Source organism: Rhinolophus ferrumequinum, chromosome 15, assembly GCF_004115265.2.
Source record: "Rhinolophus ferrumequinum isolate MPI-CBG mRhiFer1 chromosome 15, mRhiFer1_v1.p, whole genome shotgun sequence".
Lineage (NCBI taxonomy): Eukaryota > Metazoa > Chordata > Mammalia > Chiroptera > Rhinolophidae > Rhinolophus > Rhinolophus ferrumequinum.
Window position 1 is genome coordinate 34625913 of NC_046298.1, and position 22188 is coordinate 34648100.

General features: G+C 49.5%; 1 protein-coding gene across 1 annotated transcript in view; it reads right to left on the reverse strand.

The window, feature by feature from the left end:
• PEPD (peptidase D) overlaps positions 1–22188 on the reverse strand; it is a 109522-nt gene that overhangs the window by 52274 nt on the left and 35060 nt on the right. Inside the window, exons 8-9 of the mRNA XM_033127282.1 lie at positions 13495–13570; positions 12206–12252 (exon numbers count right to left, since the gene is read on the reverse strand). Of these exons, the coding sequence (XP_032983173.1) occupies positions 12206–12252; positions 13495–13570 (123 nt within the window). The remainder of the gene's footprint in view (positions 1–12205; positions 12253–13494; positions 13571–22188) is intronic.

Sequence of the window (22188 nt, forward strand, 5' to 3'; positions counted from 1 at the left end):
TTACACACAAAACATGAGAAGCAGTCTTTTTCCCCACAGCTCTCCCATTTTTCTTGAACTACATGAACCTTAGACCATCTTTTATTTTTCTCTCTTTTGATACAGACACTGGTATAGAAATCCTTCTCAACTATGAAAAAAACCAATGGCATGAGAGCAATGAAAAGGGGTGATGAAAGGGTCTGCCTCAGTGCCAGGGGAGGCAACAGGGATGGGTGGGGCCTGTGCTGTTGCCCCAAAGGCAACTGGACTCCCACTGGTTGCTGCTCTGTGGAAATTCTAGCCCAAGGTTACTAGCTATTTCAATTTCCAGGAAAAAAGCAGAAAAGTCTCCCGATTTTTAACCGTTGCCTCAAAACAAACCAAAAAAACCCCATTACACGAGCCAAATGGAAGCTGCCTGTGCACTGGGTCCAGCCCAGAGGCTACCAGTTTACAACCTCTGGCCTTTGTCTTGCTAGAAAATTCCTCTTGGGGAGTAAGATGTGGGGACCCCAGGGGTTCCCCCCCCCCACAAACACCTTACCCCAACAGAAGCTTCTGGAGGCGCACAGGGCCTACAGCCCTTTCCCAGGGGCTCTGGGGGAAGGCAGGTCATCCAATGGGCTGTGGTCAAAGCCAATTCTGGGCAACAGGCCCATTGCAGAGAGGCTGCCTCCTCCTGCCATAAAGAGGAGGCCGGGAACCCCGGTGTGGCTCAACCCCTCCGCCTCCTTAGGGTGGCTCACCTTGCACAGTCAACCACAGGCAGCCCAAACTGTCCTCCCCCTTTCTTCTGGGCCTGAGCAATCTCAACAGCACCCCACATCTCAGGGACAACCAGACAGCTCTGGTCAGCTGTGCAGAAAGAGCCAGAGCAAGCCGCCCTGTGGGAAATGGGGGGGACACTAAGGAGAGTCTCTAACCTGGGTTATTACGGGACCATGAGGACAGCACATCTGAAGAGCAAGAGCAGACAGTCATGGACGGAGAATGGGCCAAAATGGGAAGGGGCTCTCTAAGATGAAAGGTGTGGTGGTCAGCTTATAAAATGGGTGTGTTAGTGAGCGGCGTAGCCAGGGTAAGGGGGTTACAGGGAGTGAACGGGGAGACGAATTTGAGAACTTTCTACTGATGCAGAAGTGGGAGCTACGAGAGAAAAGATAAGAGCCTGGAGCAGGCATCCGGGGACCTAAAACATGTGGAATAGGAATTTGAAAGAAGACCCGGAGGCGAACAAAGGTTTCGTTTTTCAGATTAAAGGGCCAGTTCCTAGACCTTGATGAGAGCTCGTGGGGACAATCCCAAGCCTTTCGGCACAGCTTGTGTCCCCCAGTGAGTCACCACATTAGCTTCTGTAACTGAGAGCAAGCCACAGGGAGACTGGGGAGTGAAATCTCCCCAGACATGGTGACATGATAAATAATTACATCACAGGTCTCAAGATAACATGACCCAAGGGGATAAATGCTTGCCCCCAGGGAGTGACCCGTGGGATAATAGACAGAAAACACACAGCGTGTGACACTCCCACTTGCATGTGCAAGAGGCCACTGTCGCTGGCCTGTCATCCTATGGGCAGACCAGCCTCGCTGGTGGCCAAGCTGGTCCCGATTCCACAGAGCAGTTGCTGACATCACCGGACCTGTCACCTGGATTAGTCAAATGTGTCCTCCTCCACCTCATCCGATCTGTTGTAAGATGCGACTGCTTCTTTGTTCTACCCTTCATTGGCCTAAGTCAGAATACACCTGATCTGCCTCTTGCCGCTAGGTGTATAGCCCTCTACGGCCGCCCATGCCCCCACTGGTGTAAGAAGTGTGAGCTGACACAACCCAGCTCACATCTCTTCTCAAGGGGCTGCCTTCACCTGGGCCTCCAACCCAACTTTGAGGCTGGTGGGATTTTGACACTGAAAGTATGGCGGGAGCCCCAAATAGCACTGAGACAGATCCTCAGGAAATGCTGTTACTTTCAAGAATGAAGAAAGACTCCTCTCAGTATGAAGGCAAGAAAACAAAAAGTTCCCTAGGAAAAAGAAAGAAGAGAATTGGCCTAAGAGCTCCAGCAACGGAGAGAATGGTTTCATGAACAAAGACTTAATACCCAATGAAGCCGGCCCTCACGGAGGAGGCAACAAAAGGACTCTCAAATTGCAAGGTCAGAGGAAAGCATCAGAGAAAAGGGAAAGCATCGTATGGAACAGGTATTCGGTAAGACAGGGCCATGTCTAAACAACTTATTAAAATGATTATAACACAACACAAATGTTGAATCTGATAGAAAGAGAAATTATATAATAAAAGAACAGATGATGGGGAACGGGATAAAGAACAAAGCCATGCCACACTTCTCCTTTCTTCAAAGTGAGGTAATTGATAGTGTTTAATGTTTTTTTTTAATGGGGAATATTGGGGAACACTGTCTTCTTCCAGAACCCATCAGCTCCATGTCAAGTCATTGTTTTCAGTCTAGTTGTTCTAGTTGTGGGGGGCACAGCTCTGCTCCAAGTCATTTTTTGTTTGTTTGTTTGTTTGTTTTCAATCTAGTTGTGAAGGGCGCAGCTCACTGGCCCATGTGGGAATCAAACCAGCGACCTTGGTGTTATGAGCGCTGCACTCTAACCATTGAGCAAACCAGCCGTCCCTTGTTTAACTTTTTAACAGAGGTAGAGACATTGAGAAATACAGGTCATTTTTCTTAATTAAAAGTAATTCGACAACAAAAGTGGAATGCATATAAAAGAGAACAAACAAAGTGCATCAACTTTCGAACAACAGAAAAGCTTTTTAAAGCCAGAAAGGCAGAACAGAAACCAGAAAGCACCAAGTGAGACTCCAGGCGAGAGACCAAACATACTGGCCATCGTGACAAATGCCAATGGCTCTTCCCACACCGGGGGCACTCTGTTTGGAACAAGTTACTGGTGAGCAAAGTTTAAAACAAAGGAGCAAGCAAAAATCCATCAGGAAAATGCAACAAAAAAGAAAACATTTAATAGCAATACCAGTATCAGATAAAGTCAGATTCCAAACACAAAGGATTAATTAGGTCAAAAGGGGTTCTCGTAAGCTGCAGAAAGATAAAACACATAACAAAGATATAACAACCATCAACCTGTGTGTCTCAAACAACTTGGTATGGAAGTGAATAAAACAAAAATCTATTAAGAATCACAAAGAGGAATTCATAAAACCACCTCTCTTAATCCTAGAGTAAATGTACAAAAATAAGAGAGGAGGCAGACGCCTGGAATAAGATAAGAAACCTGATTTAAGATACATCAAACGATGTATTCTAAAAATAAAAAGCACTCTCCAATAAATGTTTAATGTTTAATTTTATGCCATAAAATATTGACAAAAGTATTTCTAAATAGGCCACAGGAAAAAAAATCTCAAAATTAAGAAAAATAAAATTTACATAGACCACATTCTCTAACTACAATTCTCTAATGACAAAACCAGAAACTAATCACAAAAAGTTAATCAAGAAAGTTAACCAACCACATCTACCTGGAAATTAAAAGAAATGCTCTTAGTTCATATCTTAAGTCAAAAAGTCAAATCAATTAAAATTTCTTAAAATATGGTCAAGGCAGCATTCAAAACTTCATTAGACAAAATTCATCTCATACTAAAGAAGAAAGGATGAAAATACACAAAGATTCAACTAAAGTAAAAGACAGATGATCAAAACAAAGTCAGGAAGGAAGGGGAAAGGAATTCATACTAAAATTTGGAATCTATGAGTTAGATAAGCAGTAGAGCTAATAAATACATTTAAAAACTGATTTTATGAAAAGATCAATAAAACTGATACAATTCTGGCAATGCTAATCCATACAGAAAGAACACAAATAGATCATAAAAGAAACGAGAAAGGAAATAACTACAGATATAGGAGGTATTTTTCCAACTTAAGAAAATAAAATAACTCAGTTCGAATAAGTTTAAAATTCTTGACAAAAACACGAACTTCCCAGGAAAATGTACTGTCTTGACTCTAAAGAGGGATAGAGTCAGAATAAAACAATCCCATAGGAAACCCCGGAACATTATCAAAGAAATTCTCCCCAAAGAAACAATAAGCTCTGATAATATCAAAGTACTTCTTTAGACCTTCAAGGAACAGACAGTCCCTCTGCTTTCTAAATTGTTCTAGAAAACAGAAAAATGTGGCGTTCCCCATCAAGATTACAAACATCCTGATCTCAAAATAAGGCTAAGAGAGTTTTTTAAAAAATGTATAGCTCAGTCCCCTATGTTGAGTCTATGTAAAATGCTAGTAAAGAATAACAACAAAGCAATCGTTATAATGCTTACTACGTGTCTGGCCTATTCTATGTACTGTCCATATACTAATTCACCAAATCCTCCTAGCCATCTGGGAAGTACTATTCCTATCCTCCTTCCAGACGAGGACACTGAGACACCGCAAGTGGCAGACCTGGGACTCAAACACAGGACACGAGTCTCTAGAGACCATGCTGTCACCACTAGGATATATGGCTTCAACATTTCAGTCCTGTGGCTTACTAAAAAAATAACCCACCACAACAAAGTAGAGTATGTGCCAGGGATGTCACATTGGCCAGGAAGTCTGGACATGAAATTCATCGAAGGTACACCAGCGCCCAGTCTTGGTACCTGACACCACTCTCCAATAGAAGGAACCAGGGCTCCTTGGAGAAATGGCTGAGATAAACCTAGAGCATCTTGCAGTGGTAGAAAGGAAGAAAGTGCTCAAAAGGCAAAATGACGAAGGGAGGAGGGATACAGGAGCCAAATGAAAGAGCCCCCAATGACCAAAGCTGGGATGATCTGAGCAACAAAATAAATAGCATAATACTGGGTTATAATCCAAAGTATAACATATACATTAATATATATCCATGAGTTCATACAGATATAAGTAAATGGTTTAATAAATAAATAAATGGAGAAAAGAGACAAATCTCCTGTACAGAAGAATTATAGTAGTGTATGCAGATATCCTCCCTCAGGGAGGCAGAGCGTAACTCCCTGCTCCTCCAGGGTGGGCTGGACACAGTGACTTCCTCCCAAAGATTACAGCATGGAAACGGGCAGAAACGAGTAACTTGACATGGAGAAACTTGACAAACACTACCTCTGTCAGGTAGGTAGCCAAGGTCAACATCAGTGACAGGTCAGGTTGTACTCTTGATATGATGTGATGAATGTGGAACTTTACCTCGGTGGTCTTCCTCCCAATAAACCCCGTCTGACCATGAGAAAGACATCAGAAAAACTAAAACTGAAAGACATTCTACAAAATACCTGATCAGTACTCCTCAAAACTGTCAAGGTCATCACAAGCAAAGAAAGTGAGAAACTGTCACAGCTAAGAGGAGCCTAAGGAGACAGGACAACTACAGGCATTATGGGGTAACCCTGGAACACAGAAAAAGGGCAGCAGGGAGCAGCTAAGGAAATTGGAATGAGGTGTGGACTTTAGTTAATAATAACGAGTATCAATATTGTTCATGAGTGGTGACAAATGTACCATAATCATGTTAACAATAGCGGAATATGGATGCAGGGTATGTAGGAACTGTCTAGTAGTATTCCTGTAACTTTTCTGTGACCTAAAACTATTCTAAAATACAAAGTTTATAATTGATTAACACACACACACACACACACACACACACACACGGCTAAGGGAGATACCAAAAAGGCAGCTGATAAAATTCAACATCCTTTCCTGATAAAATCTCCTAGCAAGTCAGGAAGAAAACACTACTTCCTTAAACTGGTGATAAATACTGGGGGGTGCCAAAAAAATGTATACTCGCGCACATGACTTGTATTCATCTTTTGTTATCGGTATATATTATTACAATTTGAATACAGTTTTTTCCTTTCTTAAAATGTGTGTACATTTTTTTGGCACCCTCTGTATTTATCGGAAATCAACAGTCAGAATCAAGTTCAAAGGTGAAACACTAGCCACAAACCTATAAAGATGCCTGCGGTCACCACTGTTACTTAATGGGATTCTCCCATTTAAAAAGAAAATGCCTATTTCTACTGGCTTTGTCCCCAAAGATTCTAATCAGGGCTGCATCAACCAGGCTGCATATTTGCAGGAAGCCTTTACCTCTGGTTCTTTGTCCAGCTTTCTGGCTGAATACCAAGCTGGTTTGTGCCTTGAATGTACCCATTTATCAGTTACGCCTACAGGCAAAGTGAGCTTTCCCTGCTTTAAGCCAGAATCTCACAGCCTCTCTACCACCAAGGTGTCAGAAAGTGGGATCTGTTAAACCTCATGGAGAGCGAATCTCCTCCCTCATGTCAGGTGGTGTGGACACAGCAGGCTGAGTGGGGGGTCACACGGGACAGGAGTGCCCTGCCCGGTATGGAGCCGCCCAGGATAATGTAAAGCCTCCTCTGTACTCCAAGGAATTGTCCCCTCAAGACGGCCCTGGCTCTTGGAAAGGGCTCAGCTCACTGAGGTGCGGCCAGCTAGGTGCAGCACTCAGGGCTGCCTTCCTGAGGGTACACTGTAGAGACGGGGGTTTCCTGAACCCCCTCGTGGTAGGTTGTGTGTGGCCTGTCTCCAACAGTCAAGGAAGTGCTGGCAGGAAACCTGCATCAGCCTCACAACACGAGGCAAAAAATGCGTTTCACCATCCTCAGACCTGGGGGCTCAGGGGGCCCTTTTTGAATGAGCCTGCCATAGCCTTGGCCCTCAAGGTGGCCAATGGAGAGGGGTTGTGTCTGCTATGGAGGGCATGGGGCACTGCCCACAGTGACCGGGCCCGCAGAGAAGGGCCCGTCATATCCGTTCTTACCCAGGGGGTGCGGGTCTCAGAGGCTGCCTGGACTCAGACCTGCTCCAAAGCCTCCAAGCAAAACTCTTAGCACTTTCATGGAGGTAGGTAAACTAAGGGTGGCCTCAGTGATGCCCAGGCTTGCCCAGGCTGAGACCAGATCAGGTCAGACCACTCCTAGCATTCATGCTAGCTGTACATCTCCAGAGCGTCCAGGAAGGAGGGAAAGAAGAACCTCCTGATGACGTCCATCACCAGTGAAACCTGGATCCTCTGCATGACCTATGAAGAGTGTGGCCAGGGCCCGTCTGACCACCATGCCTATACGCGGAGCAGGGCCTGCCTGGGCCAAGACCCCACGTGAGGGAAGGGCCCAGGCATCGTCTGAGAGCTGGTCCTTCAGTAGTTACACCCTGCCAGGAGGCACTGATGGATGAAAGAGGAGGGCACTAAGCTGAGAGGCTTGGATGCCTCCAGAGAGCCGGAAATGCAGCCAGTCCTGCATCAGCCGGGGGTGGGGGGAGGGGTAAAGTGAGGAATAGCTCAGGAGTCAACTCTGCAGGGTAAGGCCTGGGGTGGGGGGTGGACAGAACAAAGCAGCTTGTCTGTCTCAACTGTCTGTGCTTTCTGCAGCCATAATCACCACAGGTTAGTAGGGTTGTGGGGTTTCCTGTAACTCTCCCACCTCACTGGAGTTTAAATTTTCTAATCCTCAAAAAAGAAAAAAACAACTGGCTTTGTTTAACAAGAACACAGCAAGAGTTTTGCAATCTGCTCTGTGGGGTGGGGTAAATTGAAAGACCAACCCCAGCACCCCGTGTGTGTGGTGTGTGCGTGTGTGTGTGTGTGTGTGTGTGTGTGTGGTGTGGTGTGTAAGTAGTATGTAAGGAGTGTGTATGTCAGGAGTCTGTGTGTGGGATGTTCACATACGTGTGGTATGTGTGTGATGTATGTGTGATGTAGTGCATGTCTGTACGTGTGATGTGTGAGTGGGGGGTACGTATGTGTGGTGTGTTGTTAGTGGCAGGTGTGCTGTGTGTGCGTGTATGGTATGCGTGGTATATGTGGGTGGTGCATGGTGGTGTGTGTGTGTGCCCACAGGGTGGAAAGAAGTAACCCCTCAGGCTGGGTCTCCGTCCCCCACCCCCACTCTGGACCCAGGGAGCACAACGAACACACAGACTCTTGACTCGCTCCATTTGGCCAAAGGGCAGGGAAAAAGCAAGGAGACTCTTAGCTCAGAGTAGCACAGCTGGGCAAGTTCTTCATTAACAAAGGACTGAAAGAAAACAGGAGACTGTTACTATGAGCTGTTCCCCGTGACACAAGAGCAGAGAAAAACCCAGGCCTTGTCGAGGGTCTTCAGATGGGGTCGGAGACATCCCAGCCTGAGGAGGACAACGCGATGCTGTCCCCCTAGCACAGCTCACAGTCCCTTTGCCTTTCAAATGACTCCCACAATCACCGAAAGAAGCTGTCACGGGAGGTCCCAAAGTGCCCCATTCCCAGCGTGGAGAGAAAGAGAATGTAATTTCAATTAAGGTCCCAGGCTGTCAAAAACATCAAGTTATTAATCTCCTTGTGGCAAATGTGAACCGGGACCTGCTTACACAGCCAATTGAGCATGCTCTAAATTAGTGTTTGCAGGTAATTGATTCAGCTGCCAGCCCCATGCCAGCCGGCTACAAGCTGGTTACGCCACTAACATTAAATAATATGAGGCGGTAAAATGGCCTGCCTGATTGGGTCTGCAGTCAGATGCTGTTAGCGCCTGATTTACCCAAACATTAATGTCTTATTGGTTTAACACAATTTACTACACCTCAATTGCGGAAAATGATTTTCATTTCCTCTGAAACGCCACTCCCAGGCACAGCACAAAGGAGGGGGTGTCTTAATAACTGCCATCAGCGCCCTCCTCATTTTAAAACATGCCCTCAAAACTTTATAAGAAACCTTTGGTAATAAAACAAACAAACAAACAAAAAAGCATAAGACTTAGAACGGGGTCTCGTGGCCAGCATCTCTTTTGTCTCAGCCTGAGAACCATCACCTGGAGGGTGGGATGCCCTCTTTCTAGAAAGTGAGGCCCATCTCCTGCCCCCACCAACCCCACCCTCCCTCCAGTCCGGACACACAGGGGTCCCTGCCCTTCTGGGGCTGGCTATAGCAGGTCCTAGGGATACTCTTCTGAGCCAGGGGTCAGTGGCCTGCCCGGGAATCTGGCCGGCTGGGACCTTCTCAGAGATCAGCCCTGCCTACGTGGAAAGCGCCGCACCCCGTGGGAGACTAACACCAGCTTCCATGGAGGTTTTATATTCCTCACCTAGTTTTTCTTTTTGTGGTTTTTTTTTTTAAAGGCTAAGGTTCATAGTGGTATAGATGACAGCAGAAAAATAGCTCGGGACATTTTCTTCTTTCTCCTGTCCATTCATCCAACCCACCCACAGAGAGCTTGAGGCAAAGGGAAGTCACGCCCCTAACAGCTGCAGATGTCCCAGGGGCTTAGGCTGGCACTGGCAGTTGACTGTGCCCTCCTCAAATCTGGCCAGGGACACCCCAAGATGTGACATGTCCTAGGAAAACCATCTCCCTACCATCCTCAAGGTGACACCCTCTGCCTCCAAAGTCACCCCACCCACCTTCAGAACAGTCTCTGAGCTTGTTCTGGTCATCTTTGCTTCAGCTTTTCCCCAGAGCAGCCCCCAGCTCCCTCCAGACCCTCTGCCCCAGGAACCCTCGCTCTTAGCTCGCAGGGACCCACAGATCAGATGTCTCCATGGGCAGGCACTGCGTCCCCTCTGTATCTCCCATGGCCAGCCATGGCTGGGCATAGCACACAGTAGGTGCACATCAGGGCACACACCTGGCACATCAAGCTGAACTGATTCTATTCCACAGCCTCCGGGCAGCTGCTTCTGGTCACGATCTTCAGGCTCCTTTCTCTGAGAGCCGTCCTGATCCACAGAGGTGGCTGCACCGCAGCGAACCCAAGGATGTGGGAGGTGGGGGAGGCGGATCAGTTTGAAGACAAAGGTAAGATCACCCCAGAGCCCAGCTTAACCAGAGACTGTCCCTCAAACAATAGTCAAACGCAACACGTAGACTTTGGATCCCGACTTGAACAAACCAACTCGAAAAAGATAGCTTTAGACCAATATGGACTAGATATTGATGCTATGAAGGAATTATTGCTAATTTGGTGAGAGGTGCTAATGATACGGTGGTTATGTACAGGAAAGAGACATCCTCACCAACTGAGACGCCCACTGATGTATTGACAGGTGAAATAACACAATGGCTAGCATTTGGTCTTAATGTTACAAGACAAAACTAAACAATCACCCTGACGGGGATTTTGAGGTTCATTACACTATTTTTCTGGGGTGGGGGGGGAGGTATTTTTAAAAAAGACTGCCGTTACCTTGGGTGGGAGGAATGAGGCACTGGGGGAAGTATTCAAGGGTTCCACCCCTGACGCAGAGCTCATACACAGGCCTGTCCAACTGTCACACAGCTGGGCTCTGGGATGCAGAGGACAGCTCACGACCCTCCTAGGAGTCACCTTCGGAGTTGGGCTCCCTGCAGCACAGGGCACACGGCTGCCAGCATGCAGCAGACGGCAGAGTTCCACACTGGGGCAAGCTAGTCCTGCTCCAATTTCTGGGTTATTTTTACTTGAGGCATCAGCTGTGGGTCACTTTGGGCCAATTCAGTTGAGAACAGATTTCTGGGGCAGAGTTGGTCTCGGGGACCACTGCCCAGCCCACTTCCCTGAGAGTCCCAAAGAGCTCTTCCTGTCCCCGATCCCTGTGGGGCAGGGGCTCTGCTCTGGGAATCTCGGAGCACATTCCGCACTGCAGCACAGGCCAGCCAGGAAGGCTCCACAAGCCGTCCCCGTCCTCCCGGGTCCTTGACGAAGCACTTGTTCCATGACCCCATCCTGGAACGCCATAGCAACACCATGTTAACCTCTTACCACCCAGGGTAAGAGGCTCCCTGTTCAGGACTCCAGTCAAGGTTGGACTCTGAAAAAGACATCTATGCCCAAGCCACGTGATGGTGAACGTAACGGCCCTCGCTGACCCTATCCTAACCCTCAGCCTGCACTGACAAAGGCAGCACGCCAGAAAGGCTGCGAGGGGCGTGGAGGCAGAGCAGGCCCTGACGGTGCCCCAAGGGGACTTGGGCCTGGCCAGGTGGGTGAGGGGAGGCAACGCCAAGCTCTCAAGGCCAGGTAGGAAGGAGCAGCCCAGGACTGGGAAGCAGGGACGAGAGTAAAACTCTCTTTTTCTGCACTCACAACACTTAGGATACCAAATGGGTGGGTTTTCCATACCACCAGGTCTCTGATTCTCTGTGGACACCAACTGGGTGTCCTGCAATTTAATTCTGACACCAACTGCTGGAGTTACCACAGGTCCCACCAGTTAAGGGCTCAGTCCCACAAGACTGTCCCCACATCAGATGCCAGTCACAAATCCGGCCTCCCTTCTGACTGGTTGGCTCTAAACTGGGGGTTCCCATAACCCCCAACTTGGGTTTGATAACATGCTAGAACGGCTCACAGAACTCAGGGAAGCGCTTTACTGTTCCCACTTTATTATAAAGGACACAACTCAGGGAGAGCCAGATGGAAGAGATGCACAGGGTAAGGGGTGGGGAAAGCGCGTGGAACTTGGATAACCTCTCCAGGCATTTCCATACGCCCTCCTAACACCTCAACGCGTTCACCAGCCTGGAAGCTCTCCAAACCATGTGGTTTAAGGTTTTTATAGAGGTTCCATTACGCAGGTACAACTCATGGGTCCAACTCAATCTCTAGCCCTCCTCCTCTCCCCGGGGGGGCGCTGGTTGAGGGGGGGGCTGAAAGTTCCAACTCTAATCACAGGGTTGGTCCCCACCCCCCTCCACCTGCCCATCACGGCTGGGCAGCCCCAGGAAATACCAGGGTGGCACTGGCTCACTGTAGACCTAATTGGAGCCCAAGGCCAATGGAGCTCTCCAGAACCGTTTATGAGCCACTTAACCATCCCCAAGACCCAATTGTCCAAGCACAGCAGACACAATGGCCATGTTTACACATAAAAACGGCAAGCTGTTTTACTAGCTAGCGCCTCTCAGAGTCACAATAGCCGCTCTTTGGTAAAGTTGCCTGCAAATTGCACAAAGTCCAAAGAGGGGAATGATGGGGCACTAAACCAGCCTGAAAAGTAATCAAAGACCATTACTATCAAACACTCTGCCAAGAGCCAGCGAGGTGGCCGCACGTGGAGGAAAAATCCTCGCTGCCCACGATGCTGACGCCCTGCTCATTGTCCGCACTCAATCTGCGCCTGTCACCGCGGTGCCTCATCAGCTGCTGGCTCAGGGAACATAAATTACTGTGTTTACATTTCAGTCTTTACCCGGAGAAGCACAGCAGCTTACCTTTCCATCTCATATTCTTTCATTCCCACTTTTACAGCCTTCATTACCTGGAGGATGGATATTAAGCAAAGACATTTGTATCAGGACATAAGTAGCACTATCTGACACACAAGGTACAGCACTTTTTCAAAAGAATCTCTTTTCTTTCTTTTAAAAAAAATAAAAAGAGGCTGTTATGGGCACACGGTGCTGCAGAAATGTGACAAATTAGAACTTTTTTAAAGCTCTCAAAGCCACACGGTTTATTTAAACCACTCTGGAGCACTTCCGTTCAGAAGCCGATAAGCACCGAGCACCGAGCTGGGGCTCAGGTGGCGGAGGACTGAGGGCAGTTAAGATTTGACCGAGATGTCGGGGATCACTTACTGCTCCGAAAGCTATGATTACCCTAAAAGGTTTCCTTTGTTTAACTCCCATGAAACACAGTGAAAATGAACTCATACAAAATTCTGTTGCCCACAAATGACCCTTGTCTCTCTCCTGACACAAAGCTGTTACTGTCAACCAAGCAGGCACCACAGTCACCCTGACCATCTTTCAAAAAATACACTTCCTTACTTGCTCTTGCTCCTCAGGTAAAGTGGGAAGGTTCGGGAAAGAACCGTGTGGGGACGTTTTCAGAAAATGAAGATCTGTAATGAATATGCTTGAAGCATGGGTAAGTACAAAAGATTATTTGAAAGGAGCTGGGACTGCCAGAACGGCAGGAAGGAGAAGGCCCCACCTTCCCGGACGTGGGGGCTTCTTGCTGGATAATTTCCTGAGGGTGGGTGCCTTAAGAACCTCTGCTGTCACTGCCCTGTCCCCACTGGGGAACAGAAAAGAGCTGTCGCTGTGTGCCTGGAATGAAGCGACACTTCCTGCCTGCTCGCATGACGCTAGGGACCAGAGCCACCCTGGGATATTCTACCGTGTTTCCCCAAAAATAAGACCTAGCCAGACAATCAGCTCTAACGTGTCTTTTGGAGCAAAAATTAATATAAGACCTGGTCTTATTTTACTATAATATAAGACCAGGTCTATAATGTAATGTAATGTAATGTAATGTAATATAATATAATATAATATAATATAATATAATATAATATAATATAATACCCGGTCTTATGTTATAGTAAATTAAGACCAGGTCTTACATTAATTTTTGCTCCAAAAGGCACGTTAGAGCTGATTGTGCGGCTGGGTCTTACTTTTTCCCCTTACTCGGGGAAACAGGGTATCTGGACGCTGAGCTCTTATCCCACACAGGGCAATGCTGTTCTCTGAGAATGAGCCAGGGCTCTGCTTACCTCCCGATGGGCCTCGCTGGAGATTCTATTGGTGTAGCGCAAAACTTCCAGCTCCATGTCCGTCTTAAACACCCGGCTTCAGGGAGGAGAAAAACAAAGCAGCGAGTTAGTAACTTCTAGCAGGAGCTGGCTGGCCGCCTCCAGGGAGACCCTGGGGCCACCACACCTGCACAGCCTGGGAAGGAGCACAGGGCCAGGTTGTGCCCAGCCAGGCTGCTGACGGGCTGCGTGGGCATGGGGGTGGCGACAGGGTGGGCTACCAAGCTCCAGGCGTGAAAACTGCACTAAGCACTCACTGCCCATCCTGACTTAAAGCCAGCCTCTGGAGTGCAGGCTATTGCCAGTTATAAGACCGGGGTATCTGGCAGGCACTGTGGGTAGTGGAAGCAGCCCAGATTCTGCAGCCAGGCACACCCTGCCTCACTGAGACTCAGTTTCCTCATCTATAAAATCGCAACAAAATCAACGTGGTGAGACTGTTGGACTTGAATCTTAAGTATGCTGCCTCCTAGGGCTCTCTGCCCAGTTGGTTGGAGAGGTTTCCCATTTCCTCTGAACCCCCACCTACCTATAACCCAGGAATGCCTAAGGGCCTCTGCCTGAGACAGGGGTGGGGGTGGGAACAGCGGACTGGGTGGTGCAGCCAGTTCCAGCCTGAGTGCAGGAATGAAGTGGAAATAGCCAGTTTGCAGAAAGAAGCAGGAGACAGGAGCAGACAAGAAAGAAACAGCAATAAGAGGGGGGTTTATGTGGGGCCGGAGGTGCAACCAAGAGACCCTGCTGACCTGTAGGGACCCATTGCCCTTCCGGCAACAAGACTCCAGGGGGCTCCTGGGGTCCTCACAATCAACTCATGTGAATTTGCCCAAATTTGGTTAGGTTTCTGGTTTTCACAATCAACATCATCCCCAAGTAAGGCTCACACAGAGAAGCTAAATATTCATTTTCTATCTCTACCCTTTCAAATAAGCAACTCCTCAGCCATCCCTCATGGCCAGCTCTGCATCCTTACGAAAGGTGACCCATCTTCACCAAAGCTCCCACGTGGCCCCTGTCCCTCTCTCAAAGGGAACATACTCAAGTGCTCTGAAGATCGACAAAGCCAGAGTGTCTGACGACGGCCGACCAGCGCCTGCCCCTCCGCCCAGGGCAGTTCTCATCCAGCCACCGTCCGTCCTCTGAAGCCTGACCACCCTAAGCGGCCTCAGTGGAGGCAGGCGGTTGTCAGGGAAGCCGCCTCCGCCTCTACCAGAGGCAGCAAACCCTGGGGACTTCACAGAAGCAGCCCGAGACACTCGCTCACACCATCTCTATGATGCCATTCAGCTGGGACAGCCAGCAATTTGTCACCAGGAAGTGAGGAAGGCCTCTTGCAGCACAGTGACGCCCTCTTAAGACCGTAAAACCTTCTGGGGAATGTGGAAAAGGCAAACCCCCAAGCCCACTGAGACTTCTTCCAAATGAACATGTTTTCTTTCTTGAGGGGCAGACCCTGCAGCCTAACAGTTTGTTCGTTGTCACCATAAAGGTGCCTCTGATTCTGCATCAGGGCATGGGGAGCAGCCCCCCACCCCCCGGGAAAGCTCGTTCCTGGGCCCAGGAGGGTGAGGGTGCAGAGCCACGGGCGGGACTCAGCTGAGCAGCTCAGGCTTCTGAGTTCCAGTTCCCCCCACAGGATAACCAAGTGGGCCCTGGTGCTTCATTCCCCACTGCTGCGTGTTCCTCGCTTCTCGAATTCAGTGATGACCAGTGACCACAAAGGTGGGAACAGACCCAGGCTGTTTGCCTCTGGCCTTCTGCCTGTCTATTCAGCTGAGCTCCCTGCTCCATCCTTCCAGCCACCATTCTGGTTAAATACTTTAGACCCCAAGCCCATCTATCCACACAGGCTTAGCCAAATAAGGGTCAAACCAGAGCCTGTGCCGTGCGTGCATGCTTCAGGGCCAGGGGGGCTGTGCGGGGGTCCTGCGCTGGGTGGATGGCACAGCACCTCTCAGTCAGCAGCCCCACGGCCTTCACCCCACCCCCTCTCTGCCAGGAGTTGTGGGGGGTGGGTCATGCAGGAGGCCTACCCTCAACTTTCTCCACCTTCCTAAGCTCTTTTCCCTCCCTTCTCAGCAGACGAATGAACCCGTCTCCTCCTTCTTGGAGAACAGAGAAGCCAGCAGGTGGGGGCACTCTCACCTCTTCTCCAAACTCCCAAGCCTTGCCCTCCCCCTCTTGCTCTCCTCCATACCCCCTCCAAGGGAAGGGGTGCCCTTTTCCTGATGAGGCTCAGCCCTCCCCAACACACACCTGGGCTCAGCTCAGATGGAGCCCCAGCCTCCTCCATTCATCTGGCCCCTATTAATGGAAGCTCCACGAACACTCACCTACCTCTCCCTCCTCTAGCCAAGTTGTAGCCCCAACTACCCAGCCATAGTTCTAAAAAGGAAACCAAAACAGTCCTTGGCTTGAGAGAGGAGAGAGCACCTTTTATGTTTTCCCCCAAACCAATTCCCCTTCTCCTATTCTCCCTTCCACGCCCATCGCTCTGCCGGCTGCCCTCTCACCAAAATGTGAGAGATAATGACACCAGCTGCCAAATCCAGAGGCATCAGGTGACCTCCCGAGGAAGAGGAGCCCTGCGTCCTCTGGCGCTGCTTGCTGCTTCCCCTCCTCGGTCTCCCTGCCTGGCCCTCCCCTCCCTGCCCTTCAGCCCCATCTCTGGCACAGGCCTCCCACCTGTACTTCCACCTGTAGGTTCCCCAGGCACCTCCAGCTCAGCAGGACGGAAACTCCGACCCACCCACATACCCCCGTCTCACACCACAGCTCTGCCACCCCTCTGCTGCTTCAAACATAAGCAGGACATCATCCCAGACACCTCCCTCTGGTCCGTCCATTGCTCCCACACCCAGCTGATGACCAAGGACTGTGAATCCACCTCCACGACGTCTCTCAGACCCTCCATGTCTCTCCACCCAGACCCCACTCCTTCCAGCCTGGACAACCCCTCCTGCCTCTTCTGGTCTGCAAGCCTTCAGGCCTGTCTGCTCCCTGACAGGGCAGGGGATCTTTAGGAAGTGCACATCTGACCTTGCTTAAAACCTTCAGTGGCCTCTAGATGTCCTTGGGACGAAGTTAAAACTACAAGGTGACTCCCAAGGCTTTCCAGGCCCCACCTGACTCACCCCACAGTGGACTCCTTTACCTGGAACTTGCCCTTTCATCCTCCACCTCCCCCGTCCCCAAACCAGGCTGAATCCCCTCTCAGTGTTTCCTGGGCAGTCTATGTCAATCCTCAGTAAGCTATCCCACTTGTAATCTTTTTCACCGAAGTCTCCTCCCAGGTCGGGGCCCTGGAGGGCAGGGTGTCAGGGCCAGAACAGTGCCTGGCCCAAAGCAGACACGTAGCAACGGCAGGTTAGAAATAGCACCTGGGCACTGCACCTAAGCCGGAAACACCTCACTTCCAACAAGGAGAGATAATGGCCTCATTTCGAAATGAAAAGGTGGCCTCCTCCGCTGACCTCGGGGGGTTCACAGGTCAGTGTGGGACGTTGCTCAGCCTGGCATGGCCGGGGCAGGACAGGGGCACAGCCTCCACAGGCCCAGCAGCCCAGACTCCCATCACCACTGCCTGGCCCCCAGCCACTGACAGCCCTAGGATTTGACCCACTAGGAGCCCACCTCCCAGGCTCTCCATTCGGCCTCCTCCCTGCGGCCTGAGCGCCCTCGTTCTGGAGATGAGCTGGGGAAAGCACACAAGCAGCTCAAGGACAAAGAGACCTGGAGCCCAAGCCACGCTCTCTTCCCTTCAGAGATGATGAGCATGTGTAAGCCATCGAGGACCAGAGTCCTGTTTTCCTTTTCCGATTCCACTTTGGGGACGACGACAAACTAGGCCTCTAACTGATTTACTCAAGACTTCTCATCACATAAAAAAAAAAAAAAAAAAAATCAAATCGAACCAGGGCAAGTTATCCCACAGAGGCAGTCTCCGGAGACACTGGCCCTGCCGAGCACTGGACTGGCCCAATGTAATCCAGGCTGTAAAGGCCCTGAAAATAGACGTCTGCTGTGTGTCAGCTTACCCAATTATCCATAGGGTGCTCTGGGCCTCGAGTCTGGCCCAGACGCCAGGCATGCCAGCCTGGCCCACTTATCTCCATGACACTAGCACCAGAAACTTTAAAGATGACTGTAGCAAATAATAAGACTTCCCAGCACGCTGCACACTTTCTCCCCGTCTTCAGGAAGAATTCACTGCCCTGAATCTGATGAACCTATTTCCATTATTCCCGAGCACAGAAAAAGGCAGGGAAAAGGGGGTTCGGCTGTGGTCCCACCTCTGCGGGTCCAACGGCCTCTGGAGCGACGGATGCTTAGTGTCAAACTCAGCTCAGCCTTATCTGGCCCAATGACGTGGCGGGTGTTGGTTAGAACTGTGATCCGCAAGGTTTCTATTCCCAGGAGAGGATGAAGGCCACCTCCTCCATGAAGCATCAGGGGATAGGACAATACTGATGCCACTTAAGGCGTCTGGGCAGAGGGCAGTTCAGGCTCTTCCACCAGGAAAAGGAGGTGCCCGGTGTGTGTGGGAGATGGAGCACACAGGGTCCCCAGCTCCTGGCTGTGCCGGTCAGCTCACACCGAGGAGGGGACTGCTCAAGTAGAAAGGCAGCCCCATGGGAATGGGAGGGGGTGGGGCGGGGGGGGGGAAGCTCAGAGTCCCCTGCTGGAAGCCTGAAATGACAAAAGCTGGACTAGGCTGAGATTCATTTGTGCAATTTTTTCCCCCTTAAATATTCACAGGTCACGAAACTGCCTCTGGCCATTAAATGCAGAATGAAGACATCAATTAACTGGGATCTGAATGCTCCACTGATGAAAACAGTAGCAAGATAGGATGAAGTTATTTCCAAAATCAGTTTCTCAGCATCAGAGTGCCATAGCGTTAAACAAAACCCACTTCAAGGGACAGGAATTCCATCTCTCCTGGAGATGAATATATGGAGGACAGTTCTGTGGGAGAGGCAGGTGGGAATTCAATACCACAGGACCCTCATGGCCATTCCTTCCACCCCCGTGACCCAGCGATGCAAAGGGTAAAATCCCAGAATAGTAGCCAGGACAGAAAGGAAAGAGCTGGTTGGAATTACATCTCCTCAGGAGGCTTAATCAGTGAGTCCTCTCAGAGAAACCAGAGCCATGAAGACACGATGGCTTAGCTCAGTTGTGCACTGATTGTGCCTGAGACCTGACTAGGGCCAGGCCAACATGGGCCACATGCAGGAGGGGTGTGGGGATTCCATCTCTGGGCCCTGGACCAGGGTCCGATGCTTCCACATCCGTCTCCTGCCTTGTGGTGCACCGTAGGTCAAGTTCTCTGCTTAGGATCCCACTTTCCACTTGGTGTTCTCGTTAACTTAGGGTTAAATGCCTATTTGTTGGGAGACAAAGACAGCAACCCTACTGGAATACTTCTCGCATACACACCAAGAATCTAGGCCATCATCTATGTCCCTTTTCTAATTTGGGACATATACAAGGACATAGGGTCCTGGTGTGTGTGCTTCTGCCTCCGAATCATCTACACGTCACCACCTCCGGAGCACAGAAAGGCCGGGGAGTAGAAATTGAGATGTTACCCCACTGCTTGATTAACACAGGCAGGACACCTTAGCCCCATGTAATTAACAATTCTAAAACCAGTGTATGACTCAATTTCACACAGTCTCACTTAAAACCCAAGAAAGCGCACGGCAATTGCTGACATGCTTGCTCTCCTGCAACGCTTCCAGAGGTACTTAACTGAAATCTGAGGCACCGAGCTATTAGACAGTACAAAAGCATCTCATTTTATTTCCCGCCCTACCTGCGGATCAATTTAATCATCTATAGAACAGGAAAGTAAAACCACAGCCTAAATTATGGAAGTGAGACGCCCGCTCTTACTAAGTTTCAACTTTTGACCTCCACATTCAAACTGCAATACCCAGCACAAGAAGAGAAATTATCAGTTATGATCTCATGTTTGTGGGGAAGAGTATGATTATAGAGGAATTTACAGGAAATCAAAAAAAGGCACTGCTTTAGAGAATGGAAAACAATAAAGCAGTCACCGAGAGGAAATGAATGACACCCAAACAAAAATGAGAAATGAAGTTAGGAGGGTGCTGGGAGAAGCTGTTCACTGCCTCCCAATCAGACCGGCTCCGAGAGGAATCCCAAACCCCCAGCTCAGTTGCTAACCAGGAGCTGGCCTGCATGTGGGTGCCGGTGGAGCTTAGCTGCACAGCCCCTGGCCCCCACTCCACCCCACCCTGGCCTCAAGCAAGATCTATTCTGGGGGCTCTGAGCAATCCTGCCTGCCTAGTGGCCAAGAGTGAATTGAGAGAAAGGCCAACACTCAGGCAGCCCCCGGGCCCCTCCAGGGTGCCCCCTCAGGGCTACGAGGGGCAGCTTAAGATCCTGGAACCATCGTCAGCCTGGATTCGGTTCCTGGCTTTTTCTTGAGCAAATCATCCCGCTGGGCCACAGTTTCCTCATGTGTAGCATGGGAATAATCAGAGCACTTTCCTTATAACAAATTAAAGACTTCTTTAAATAAGGTGACATGTATAAAATGTTTAGCACAATACCCTGCACACAGGAAGTCTCAAAAGGTAACAGCCATTATCATTCAGATGTGTTAACACTTATGCTCTCATTCAATTCTTCAGCCATCCATCAAGGGAGACAACTACTTTGTAGGAGAGGAAACTGAGTGAGGCTCAGTGCTACAGATTGAAAATTTGTCTCCCTCCAAAATTCAGATGTTGAAATCTAATCTCCAATGTGTTGGTATTTGAAGGTGGGATCTCTGGGAGGTGATTAGGTCATGAGGGCTGAGCCCTCATGGATGGGATTAGTGTCCTTATAAAAGAGACCCCAAAAAGCTCCCTGCCCCGTCTGCCACGTGAGGACACAGAGAGAAGATGGCCGTCTGTGATCCAGGAAGTAGGTTCTCACCAGCCACTGAATCTATCGGTGCCTTCATCTTGGACTTCACAGCCTCCAGAACTGTGAGAATTACATTCTGTTGTTTATAAGCTGCCTGGCTGTGGTAACTTGTGAGGGCAGCCCAAACGGTCTAAGACACTCCATGACTCTTCACGTCCACGTTGTGAGGTAGGTTATTACCACAACTCCATTTTACAGATGAAGAAGCTGAGGCTCAGAAAAGTTAAGTGACTTCCCGAGGGGGCAGGCTGGGGTTAGAATTTGGATTTGCCAGAATGGTTTTTCCATTACCCCAGGCAGCTTCTCTCCATGGGGCCTGGAGACAGACAGTGGTAAAAGCATTCAGGATACAGTGGCCCCAAGATGCATCAGTGATTCATAATTTAAGGTCATGGGAAGACCCTTCTCCCCTGTACATGAGGGACCTCCCACGAATCCACCCAGAATCCTTCCTTCAGTGACTCGAGGAAGTCAATGAGCGTGACTACCGTGGCTCTCACCAAGAATGACTGCCATCACTACAGACGCCAGCACCCACACTATTAAAACACAGCCCTGAGGCAGTTAGGACAATGTGACATTTCTGAAATAGTTCGACTGCCATCAAATGCCAAATAAGTCCTTTCTGCTGCTGGCTTTACTAAAGTTGGGAAGTATTCTTATGAACACAGAATCTACTTCCAAGCCTTGATGAAATGTCACTGGAATTAAAGTGTGCTTGTTCCAAAGTGACCAGCTAACGACTTATCCCTTAGGAGATGCTGGCGCGTACACCTTAGCCATCATCTCCTAGGCACCTGACAGTAAGCGGCCATGAGGGAATGTCACAGGCGGGGAGTTAAGTGGACACAGGCCTATTCCTGAGTATCCAGGATTTATTCTTCTGCCAACGAAGGCTATAGATGGGCCAGGCATTTGTTACTTTATAAAAACAAGAGCCAGCCGTGAACTTGAAGTATATAGGCTCCACCCTCACAGAGTATGTGGCCATGATGGGCGCTGCACCAGGGCTGCTGACAGAGGGAGGCTGACCGGCCTGCCCTCCAGCTCCCACAAGGGTCAATACCGATGCCTACCGACAGCCCTCAAATCTTCAACTCCAGTCCAGCCTCTCTCCCACTGGTACCTGCCTCGAACTCAACACGCCCCAAACAAGTTCCTGATCTACAACAGTACCTGCCTCTCCCAGCATCCCGATCTCGATGACACACCACCCAGATTCTCAGGACAAAAGCCCAGAGTCACGTTCCACTCCACCCTTCACTCAGCTGTCACAGCAGGTTCCTCCTTTGACTGACGCCCTACCTCTCAAGTCTGTCACACCACCCCTCCCCCACCACCTAGATCCTGCAACAGCCTCCTCACTGGCAATCTGTTCCCACTCTCGCCCTACAATTGAGTCTCCAATCTGCGGCCAAAGTGATTTTTTAGAATGCAAACCTGATCCTACCATTCTCCTACTTAAATCTTTCAAAGGTTTCCCATGGTTCCAATTTCTCTCAAAACAAAGTCTAAGTTGACACCATAGCCAATCCAGCCCCTGCCCAACTTTCCCACCATGCTCAGGAGCCACTTTCCTAGGGTGTAGCTCTATAACGGCCACACGAGGCCATTACCCTTTCTGTTATATCCAACCTTTGAATAACGATCCCTCGGACTGGATCATTCTCTCCTTCTTCCCCTCTCTGCGCTTCCCCCAACCTCTAC